A 10,901-nucleotide genomic window follows, 5' to 3' on the forward strand; every position below is an offset into this window, starting at 1 on the left:
ATGACGTTTACATCAACATTTCCAAGGAAGAACAGCTTTGCCTGTCCACGCAGAGAGCTCCTGGGAGACCTCATCCTGCAAGATTCTTCACTCTGGTTTCTGTCTGCTCCCAAGCTCTGTTACCCTTCTTGCCTTCCCAGCTCCTCTCTTTTCCTCCCCACATCCAGAACTCAAGTACAGAACTACCAAGTGAAAAATCTCTAAAGGGGATTGTGCAACCCTCCCATCCTCTGCCTCCCACTGTTTAACACTCCCACAAGGAGTGTTCTTCCACACAAACTAAGGCACGTGACTTGGTGAAGAGGAGAGCCACGGACAGGTTTGAAGCAAAAGAATGGCATTGTGCTGTCTTTGCTTGAACTCACCCTTTTCCTCCCTATGGTGTAAAAGCTTCTCTATGGAGAAGGATTCAACTGGACTGGTCATGACTGGAGAGTCCTGAACCCTCCCACATTCCCTGTTCTCTCCATAGCTCAGCTTTGCAGCGTTTTGTAGGGGTGACAGAGCCTCCACACTCCCTAGAGAAAAGCACCATGGCAATGGTGCCATGGGAACAGCTGGGTGGTGTTTGCACCAGTTCCCACTGTTTTGTGGAGCTAATGCAATGTTTAGCCTCATTAGTGCTAATTACAGATGAGGGAAAGACATTCATGAAACATGAATACAAAGAAATTAAGTTCTGTGATTTTGTTCCGACCTGCTAGGCTTTAGAGAAGAGGCCAGAAATAGCCCCGAAAAAAAGAATTTTTGGTGAAAACACAAAGGTGTTTCTCCATTGGCAGAAAGATCTTCAGCCAAACTCCTCCTGAAGTAAATCCCTTTGCAAATGGCAGTCCAGCTCTCCTGGGAGCTGGCTGTGAATTCCTGGCCATAACACAGCAGCCTGCACCACAAAATGCCACGTGGCTCATGCCAACTTTTGAGAGATCCAGAACTACCCTGGAAAGCCCCAAGAGGAAGTGGAGCCTCCTGATAAGGATTAAAAGTCCAGACCAACCACAGCCCTATTTCTCCTTCCATCTGGAGGCTCACACTGGTTCTACCTTCCGTTCCTGATTGCTGTGCTCCTCCTCTTTCCCTCAAAGCCAAATTCCCCGGTGGAATTTTTCTCCTGCCCTTAAATCCCACTCAGAGATGCCAGAAAGAGCTCTGCTTATAATGCCAGAAGGAAAAAAATAATCCCTGCAGAACATATCTGCCTTATGTCCCCTTGGTAGAGATCTATTAACTGGATTTTAGCCTCCCTCAAAGCCTGAAAAACTATTTTTGAAACAGAGTGAGGAGCATTTACAAGTCCCTGCTAACAGAACAAGATATCTGATTTCAAAAGGTGAAACTCTGGGGGCTGTGAGGACAGCTTTAGGGGTAGAGGACAACTCTTTAGGGGTAGAAATTAGTTATTTTGTCCCCCTTTCTGCACCAGAAGCAGAAGTTTGGATACACCAGGTTCTGTGGTTCTTTTCAATCACCCAAAACTGTTGTAGAGCTGCTGTTGGCCCAGGAGATTTTGTATTTTTCAAGCCAGTTCTGGTATCAGGATGGTGAGAGACTGATCTCAGATGAGCATCACCATTTCAGGTAGGGTACAAACACACCATAATTGATGGGTCCCCTTCCTCAGGGCTTCTAATGATCAAATTACAGAATAATTTAACTCAGAAGGGATGAGATCAAGTCTCTCAAGGCCTTGTTCAGGCAACTTTTGAATATTCCCAAGGATGGAAATCCCAGCACCTCTCTGGGTTCCTGTTCCAGTGTTTGCTCTCATGCTGGAAATGTTTTCCCAAGGATCACTGGCAAATTAATTACTCACATTTGGGGATTCCCATGTAAGGAGTCATTGTGGGAGGGAGGCTGAACATGGTTTCCAAGGCCAAGAATCACTCAGAGCCACGTCTTGCAGGGATGGCCAATGCAGGATGACAAACTTCAGAGGTGACAGACCAAGGGATACTCACAGGACAAGAGGATTAAAGTGCTGCCACTGTCAGTTCACTCAGCTCCTTCCAACAAGAGGAGCAATTACAAAATTACAGGTTCCACCTGAGCTCTGCTTCCCTGACTGTGATGGGGGAGGCAGTTAGAGCCTGCTTTGGTAATGAATTAGATACAATTATTAGAGACCCATTAAGGCAAAGTAATTATTGGTTTTATTATTGCTTTTATTGCTAGAGAACCTCATGAGATCCATACCAGGTCCTACACAAATACAGGACCGAGAACTATCCCTTCTCTGAGGAGCAAGAGGGAAGGGCCCACTCCTGCAAAACACCTCAGCACATTTAAAACTGCATTTGTGGGATTTGCTCCACTTGAGATCATCCCTAATCAGGAAAATGTTGATGCTGAAGGGTTTACAGCACAAGATTTGGGTGTGTCAAACCAGACCTTGGCAATGGCCCAGTGGCCACCAAAGTGAGATGGGCAGATGAGAACCAGGACAAGGGAGCCAAGAAAGGTCATTTAACCACTTCTAAATGTCTTTGCTCTTTGTGGAAGTGCAGTATCTTGATTCACTTCAGTTATTCTTTGTAAATTGATCAGACAAGATGCACAGATCACTTGCAATCTTATGGGCTTGGATGGAGAGGGTGCAATCAGGAGGAGCTCAGGAATAATGCAAGGGAGCTTTAAAACCAATCAACAACTCTCAATGTAACATTGAAGCTGTGACTATGTCAGGGGTGGTGTTTTGTTTTGCCTTTTTTTTTTCTCCCCATGTATAAAGTTTGCAGCTTCCCAGGTCATCTGGGAAGGTCTCATGGAAACAGACGCTTATTTGTAAAGGGGAGAGGGAAACCAACCAACTGAACAAGCTGTAATTATTTAAAGATGTAAAAAAATATCTATTATGAAGTAGTATGGCTACCAATCCACGTAACTTCTACACCTTTAGAACTAATGGAAATAAAACAATGATAATAAAACCAGAAGGTTTCTGCTTGATTCTGTCTACCCTCATAGGCTTCTTGGAGAGGGCAGGGGGTAAATGATGAAATACTGAAAACATGAAATGTACCTGGACAAGAAATGGTGAAGTGGGTCCTGTCCCAGAGAGCTCACAATGAAAAAATTACAGGGAATTTCAAGTCAGAAAAGATGAGATCAGGTTTCTCAGAGCCCTGTTCAGTCAAGTTTTGAACATACCCCAAGATGGAAATCTCACCACCTCTCTGGGCTCCTGTTCAGTGTCTGACCACCCTCACGGTGGAAATGTTTTCCCAAATCATAGAATGTGAAGGTGTTGGAAGAAACCTTAAAGCTCACCTAGTCCCACCCCCTGCCATGAGCAGGGACAACTTCCACTAGACCAGTCTGTTCAAGGCCTTGCTGAACCTGGCCTTTGACACTTCCAGGGATGGGGCAGCCACAACCACCCTTGGCAACCTGCTCCAGTGTCTCAAAGTTAATAATTTCTGACCACCCTCAAAGTTAATAATTTCTTCCTAATATCTAATCTAAATTTCCCCTCCTTCAAGTTGCACCCATTACTCCTTGTTCTATATAAAATTCCTATTTAATAAATATTAATTATTAATGAGAACAAAAATCTTTGGTAAATTAATTGCCTAGACCTGGGAATTCCCAAGTAATGAGTCATTGCAGGAAAATCAATGTTGAGTCACACAGAGCCCCTTCCTATATGCAGGATTTGGAATGGCCAACACAGAATGAAGAACTCAGAGGTGACAGACCCAGCTTGAAGCAACTGAAAGCCAGGCTGGGCAGGGCTTGGAGCAACCTGGTCTAGTAGAAGGTGTCCTTGCCCATGGCAGAGAGGTAGAACTGGATGATCTCTAAGGTTCCTTCCAACCCAAACCAGTTTGTGACTGTGATTTTAATATAAATAAGGAAAAGCTCTTGAACACAGCAGAGAGGGGAAAAACCCTTGGGGACACTTAAAAACCATAACGACTCAGATTTTTGGTCTTCTCACTGAGTTTTACTCAGGCCTTGTTCAGCCTGAATGCTTCCAGCTGAACTCAGAGACAACAGCCCGGAGCCCAAATCAGGCTGTCAGCCAGGGCTGTGCTGTGAAAAACACCAATCACCTGTTTTTAAAATGTGCTGAGCCACCTCCCACTCTGCAGGGGCACGGCCCTGCTCTGAGCACTCAATCGCCCTGCCAGGTACTGCCCAGCTTCCTCCCCAGCCCAACCAGTTTACAAACCGGTACAGCGGGTGGGGTGAGTGAGATCAGCACCTGGAACCCGCCCATCGCTCCCCCAGCAGCCAACTGGGGAGCTCCTCTGCTCTTTGGGGAGAGGAGGGAGGGTCTTCCTCCCTTATAAAGCGGTGGGTGGAAGGGGGTTGGCTGTGCTCAGTCCTCAGTTGAGGGTGGGTGGAGGCAGAGGAAGGGCTGTGAGGAGAGGTAATGAAGTAGGAGGGTCAGGCTGCCCATCCTGCTCCCCAAATGGATGCGTGGGGAGAGCAGTGGATGAGAGCTGGATGCAGGAATGTGAGGCTTGGGGGAAAAGCAGTGGGTGCCCTCACTGCCCTGCAGTGATGTGGGTGAGAATGGGGTAGGAACTCAGTGCCTGTTCTCTGAGGATGGCTGTAAATTGATGTTTGGTTGAATGTGAGAAGATGGACAGCTCTGCACCCCCTGACTGCATGTGGAGGGTCAGGGCTGTGCCTTCAAGTCCCTGTAGGAGCCTTGCCCAGGGGTGTAAGGTCACAGGGAGCCTTCCTGCAATCCCTGGGTGCAGGCAGAGCTGGGGTGAGCAGCATGAGCCTTGTCCTTGCTCTGTTCTTCTGTGGGTGCTGGGCCTTTGTCTGGGCACAAGGGCTGGCAATGAGCCTATACAGGGGAGGGTTTGTCCTGGAGGCCTGGCTCCCTGCCCCAGACCTGCAGAGGTACCAGCTCAGGGGCCATGCTCATGGTGAGATGGGTGTCATGCCCTGCACAGGGTTGGGGATGGTTTTCCTCCTCTTCCTCCTTGGAGAGGGGAGTACTGTGAATGAGACTGAAGTGGATCTAGAGTAAAAATGTGAAGTAAGGAGGTACATGGGATAAGGATGGCAGATGCTGGTGGTTCTGATGTGGTGGGGAACAGGGCAGTTTTTCCTCTTGAGGAGGAGTGTTCCTTTGCTGTGAGACAGGCTACAGCTGGGGCAGTGTGAACATTAACACCTTACAGAGCTCCCAGCACTTCCAGTCTCTCACAAGGAGCTGTGGAGAACTGACTTAGCAGCAGTCAGAGCTCTGCAAGTGATGAACTTCCCTGGGATGTGAGCTCTGGGCTCACAGGGCTGTCCTGGCACTCCATCTGTGGAGCCAGTGCCTGGATAGTCAGGGCAGACTCCTTGGATAACCTGTGCCCAGCTTTTTACAGGGATCCAAACTGCTGGTCATGCCTTTGGAAGCATTTCTTTAGCTGTCTCTTGATCAATGTGCAGATTTTTTGGGTAAAACTGGAGCAGGCCTGTGAATAATCATTAAATGCCCTTGAAGGCAGAGGACTAAAGCTCAGTCTTTTACCCTTGCTAAATCTAGTTTTGATGACCAGTTAATATCTGTACCTTGATCTTAAGACATTAAATTAATGTTCCCTAACATGTTTTCCTCTTGAGCCCTTCCAAAAGGGATTTGGTTTGTGCTGCAGCACAGGAATGGCTGGCATGAGGTGGGAATGGCTCTTGTGGTGGGGGGCCCTAGGATTGCTGTTGATTTTCTCATCAAGCTGTCTCAGAGCTGTGCCAGGTGCCTCAGAGCCCTGTACTGAGTGCTGTGGAGCTTGAAGCTGAGCCTCTGATCAGTGCTGGTCTCTGGGTTTAGTCTGCAGGCAGAACTGGCACTGTGGGATGAAAGCCAAGCTGAGCTCTCCTTGTACACCCACAGCCAGCACAAGTCCTCAGAAGAACTGCAAGTAACTGCGGCTTCATGCCAGGAATAACTCCTTATGTATTGGTGTGACTTCCTGGAAGGAGCTGCAGGATGGTGCTGCCTCATCTCCCCCTCACCCAGAGCCTTCTGCTCCCAGATGCTGCTAGCAGAGTGCAGGAATGCTCCCCAACTGGTTCCATGCCATTGCAGTCAGTGGGGCCAGCAGTGGGTAAAGCCAGGGGTGGGGATGTTCTAATTCCAGGGCTCATCTTTCCATGGGAGCAGCACTTCCCATGGTGTATAGGGAAAAAGATGGGTCACTGGCCTGTGCTGATTGTGGGTCACTAATCATAAAATTACAGAGTGGAATGGGTTAAAGGGAACTTAAAGATCATCTACTTCCAACCCCAGTGATGTGGGCAGGGAAACCTCCCACTGCCCCAGGAAAAAAGGGACTTTGGGAGATTCCCCAGGCCAAATTCCCACTTGTAGCATGAAAACTGCCATTGGAATATGTTATTCAGGGCTGTGTTAGATTAAATTATATATATCTGCTAGGATGGAAACTCCTCTACCTCCCTGGTCCTATTTATCTTCATGGTCTTTACCACAGGAACTTAAGGAGGGAAATTAGGAGAATGTTTTGTGTATTTCTGAGTTGCAGCTTCCCTTCAAGTCTAGGGCAGAGTGTGACAAGGACCTGCTAATCCCTCTGCAGCTGCTGGAGATGCCAGAGGGCCCTTCAGTGAGGAAGTTCCAGCTGCTGACCTCCCCTTTTGTGGGACAAGTGGTGGCCAAGGTGGGGGGAAGCAGCCGGAAGCTCAGCGTGAATGACCTGAATGCCCTGAGGCTCCAGGACTCCCAGGTGAGTTGAATTTACAGATCCATGACAAGTCTGAGGGCAGAAATCACCATTGCCCCACACCTGGGTGACAGAAGGTGCAGAACCTGTGAATGTTTGCCTGAGGGTTTCACCTGGCTAAGTTGAGATGTCTGTGCTGTGGGTACTTGTCAGAAGTCACACTGGGTCGCTCCTGCTGGAGCTTCACTGGCCTGACACCTCCAGATGATGATTTGGACTTGACTGGTCAAACCCTGGTGCAGCCTCACCTCTGATTAAAGGTGCAGAGCAAAATCAAAAGCACAAAATGGGCCCAGCACAAAGTGGGAAGAGAAATCAGAAGTGATGATGACAAATTTCAAACCCCTGAGTGTCTCTCTTGGTGGGCCTGATGGGAATCCCTGTGAGGGATTCAGAATTGAGTGGCATCTAAACATCTTATGCTTCAGGCAGGCAAAGAAAGGAATCTGCAAGGATGACCCCAGCTCTGATGGGAATGGCTTGGATGCTGATGAATCCCATGTTCAAGTTGGGCTGATGTGCCCTCTAACAGAGGTTGTAGAAAATAAGTCACTTGTATGGAAACAGCCAGAGGTTTTATCCCTGGAATTGTTCAAAATCAGGTTGGATGAGGGCTGAGCAACCTGGTCTAGTGGAGGTTGTCCCTGCCCGTGGGTGGGGGCTTGGAATGAGATGAGCTTTAAGGTCCATTCAAACCCAGGTCTTTCTAGAATGCTCTGATCCTTTATGGATCATCAGCACATGCCACCTCTTTTCTCAGGTTCATGGGAAGAACTTGTACCTGGCATTTGTGGCAGCTGAAGGTCCCGTTGGACCAACTGCTGAAGACACAGCGCTGCAAAGAGAGGCTGCTTGTGGGGCACACTGTCCTGCCCAGGGACAGCAAGGACAGGATGGTGTTCCACACCCCCGTTCCCAGGATGAGGAGCTGCAGGAAGCCCAGCACCCAAGATCTGAAGCCCCAGAGGCAGCAGAGGGTCGGGGCAATTGGCTGCGCATCCACTTTGGCATGTTCGGCAGCGTCCGCGCAAATGAGTTCTCGAGGGCAAGCAGAGCCAATAAAAGGGGGGACTGGAAGGATCCTGTGCCCAGGTATGTCCTCTTTTCTCCCAAACTAAATCTGTGTGGGAATGCTCTTAGCCTTGATTTTCTCTGATAATTTTTAAGGCATGACTGAATGTGGGGTGTGTTCAACCAGAGAATCCACAGTGGAATTGTAGGATGCATTGTGGGGATTTTAGTACCAGCTCTGCTAAGATTTTGATCTTGATGAGAGAATTTTTAGGATGCCAGGCTGAATCATGCCGTAAAATTGCCAGTTTCTCCCTGTTATGTGTTTTTTAAAAAGCCTTGGATAAATAACAAACATCTCATATACCTGGAATCACAGGCTGGAGTGATGCTGTAAAAGGTAGCAGTGAATTGAAAACATGGCTAAGGTTTGTGTCCTGTATCCCACTGGAATTGTACAGAGCAAGGGGAAACCGCTTCCCAGAGAAGCTATGGCTGCCCTGGAAGTGTCCAAGGCCAGGCTGGATAGGGCTTGGAGCAACATGGGGTGGGGGAAGGTGTCCCTGCCCATGGCAGGGTGGCCCAAGATGATCTTTGGGTTCTCTTCCAACCCAAACCATTCTACGGTTCTATGATTATTTTGAATTATGACTTTATTTCTACACAAGTTTTTTTTAGACACAGTTTTTTGTGCTACTTTTAACATCCATTTCTCTGATTTGTGGGCTGTCCTGCTGAAGGCTTTGTCAACCAGAGTCACAGGGCAGCTGAAGGAAAAGCTTTCCCCCAGCTGTGTGGGTTCACCACCAAGCTTCATGGCTGCAGTCATTTAAGATGCCACCTTGCCTTGAGACAGTGGCCAGCTGCAGAGTATAACAAGTAGTTCAGAGATGTTTTTGATGAGAGACTCCAACTTCTCTGCTTCTCCCAGGCTGGTTCTGCACTTTGAGAGCGGAGGCTTCCTTGTTTTCTACAACTGCCGGATGCTCTGGTGCTCCTCTCCCAGGGCTGATCCTGCTTCTGACATCCTGGCTGTGGAATTCCACCGAGGCCGGGCGCTGCGTGCCCTCTGTGCACCCGATCCCATCTGCTACACCCTCCTAGACCAAAGATATTTTTCAGGGCTGGGTGAGTTCCAGGGAATAGGGGCAGAAGGAGAAATGGAGGAAGGTGGGTGGGATGTCTACAGATGCAGAAGTGCATGTCTGGGCAGTTTGCTCTTTAGTTTAAGAGCTTCTGGTTGATCTTCAAGGTCTGTAACAACAGTAGAGGGAAGAGAACCTCTTCCAGTCCAATCCCAGCTCTAAGTCTACTCTCTGGATGCCAACTCTGTACAGGGAGTGGTGTTGCTGGCTGTACTCTTGAGGCAGAAATCACAAGTTAGAGCCAGCAGCCTGTATTACCTTGATTAGAAATATCCTTGCTGTCTCCTTGTTTCTGACCCCTTCCAGGGAACATCATCAAGAACGAGATCTTGTACCTGGCCGGGATCCACCCGTTAACACCAGGCTCCCTCTTGGCTCTCTCAGACCTGGAGCGTTTGCTGGACTGCGCCATTCAGTTCAGCTCTGAGTGGCTGCACCACAAACTGCGTGGCCAAGGGCTGCACCCCCAGGTGTACCAGAAGGAGCAGTGTCCCCTGGGGCATCCCCTGATGAAGGGCACTTTTGGACCCTCGGGTGGCTTCAAGAGACTGACGTGGTGGTGCCCTCAGTGCCAGCCTGCGGTGCTGCCAGGGGATGGGGACCCTTCCTCAGTCACTGGGTGATCTGTCCTGCAGGGTGCTGGGTGGTCTCTGATCCGTGCTCCTCCTTGTCCTAGAAGGTTTCTGTGGTTTCTTTTAGGCTGTTGAGTTTGGCCCTTAGGGAGCTGGCGCAGTTAAATGCTCAGTGGAGGTCCCAGGTTCCCTGAGTGGCTGCAGAAAGGAAAAAGTGGCTGTCCATGGTTTTTTTGTTTTGTTTTTTTGTTTTTTTTGTCACAGTGGCACCACAGTGTAAAGAGTTTGACCAGGTCTGAGGTGCACTGTCACCCCATTCAGGTGGCAGTGGATGGGAAGTGTGAAGGGTTAAGCACGGGATTGCTGTTGTCTGGTGACCCTGTCCCTTGACCCCGGAGGAGTCAGCAAAACAGAGGATATCCCTCTGTCTAAGCAGCTTGATTAATTAGGAATTAAATAATCCTGCCTCTGTTTGGAGCTGAATACCTGTGTGCTGGGCTGTGACTGGGTGTGGTTAAACATGAGGGGCTGTTCCCATGTAATCTGACAGGAACAGCTCCCTCCTCCTTCCACATCAACATGCACAAAATATACGTCAGCAGTGCTTGGTGGAGCTCATCTCTGCACCCACAGGTTTCAGCTTTGTGGCAAACTGCCAATTCCAGATCTTGCTGTAAAAATTAAAAAAAAAATTACAGTGTGTGGCAGCATTGCATAAAACTCAGGATCTCCAAGGAAACCTGAAAACAGAAAGGTTTGGAAATAGAGCTGTGTCTCTGTACACCAGGTGGGAACTGCTGCTGTCCTCCCTCCCTGGATTTGAGTTTATTTTAGTAATAAGTTGTTGACTTGAGCAAAAAAAATAAAAGCTGGAATTAGAATCAGTGATGTTCATCTCAAGTGTGTCCTTTCTGGCAGTTTCTTGGTTAAAAACTGGGGTGTACATGGAAATTCCAGCTGCCTGGAATTGGTTAACAGCTGCCTGTTGAGGATGGTAGCAGTGACTTTCCTTAGCTGTGTAAGTGGTCTCATCAATGGGAGCTGGATTTAAAGATAGATTGCAAATCAGCTGGGAATACTGGAGATAAACACCTCTGCTGTAGGCAGCTGCTTCCTAGGCAAGACTTGCACAGCCTCTCCCTTGGGAACTGCAACACCTTTGAGTGGTTGCACGTTATGGGATTGCTGAATAAATGAATTAATGGGGTTATGGGGCCAAAGAAGGTGGTTAATGTCCCTTCTGCAGGCCAAATGCCTGTCCAAAACAAAGAATCATAGAATATCCTGAGTTGGAAGGGACCCACAATGATGATCAAAGCCCAGCTTCTAGAAGAAAACAACTCACAAAAAGAACCCCAAGAGCTGAATCTTGCACTTTGAAGGATGGGGATGGAGCTGGGCATGTGTTGGGTTCTCAGCACAGGAAGGGTGTGGACTGTGGAAGCGAGTCCATAAAAGCACCATGGAGGTGCTCTAAGGGCTGG

The 10,901-nt window shown here is 48.5% G+C and overlaps 1 protein-coding gene across 1 annotated transcript; it reads left to right on the forward strand.

Moving 5' to 3' along the window:
* The first annotated feature begins 5,633 nt into the window (after positions 1 to 5,633).
* Positions 5,634 to 9,474, forward strand: NEIL2 (nei like DNA glycosylase 2). The gene is given in 5 exon segments (XM_054630637.2): positions 5,634 to 5,866; positions 6,509 to 6,692; positions 7,450 to 7,781; positions 8,632 to 8,828; positions 9,152 to 9,474. Coding segments are annotated over 5 exon segments (1,263 nt in total). The 3' UTR covers positions 9,469 to 9,474.
* The last annotated feature ends 1,427 nt before the right edge of the window (positions 9,475 to 10,901 follow it).

The sequence above is a fragment of the Agelaius phoeniceus genome, chromosome 3, assembly GCF_051311805.1.
Source record: "Agelaius phoeniceus isolate bAgePho1 chromosome 3, bAgePho1.hap1, whole genome shotgun sequence".
Lineage (NCBI taxonomy): Eukaryota > Metazoa > Chordata > Aves > Passeriformes > Icteridae > Agelaius > Agelaius phoeniceus.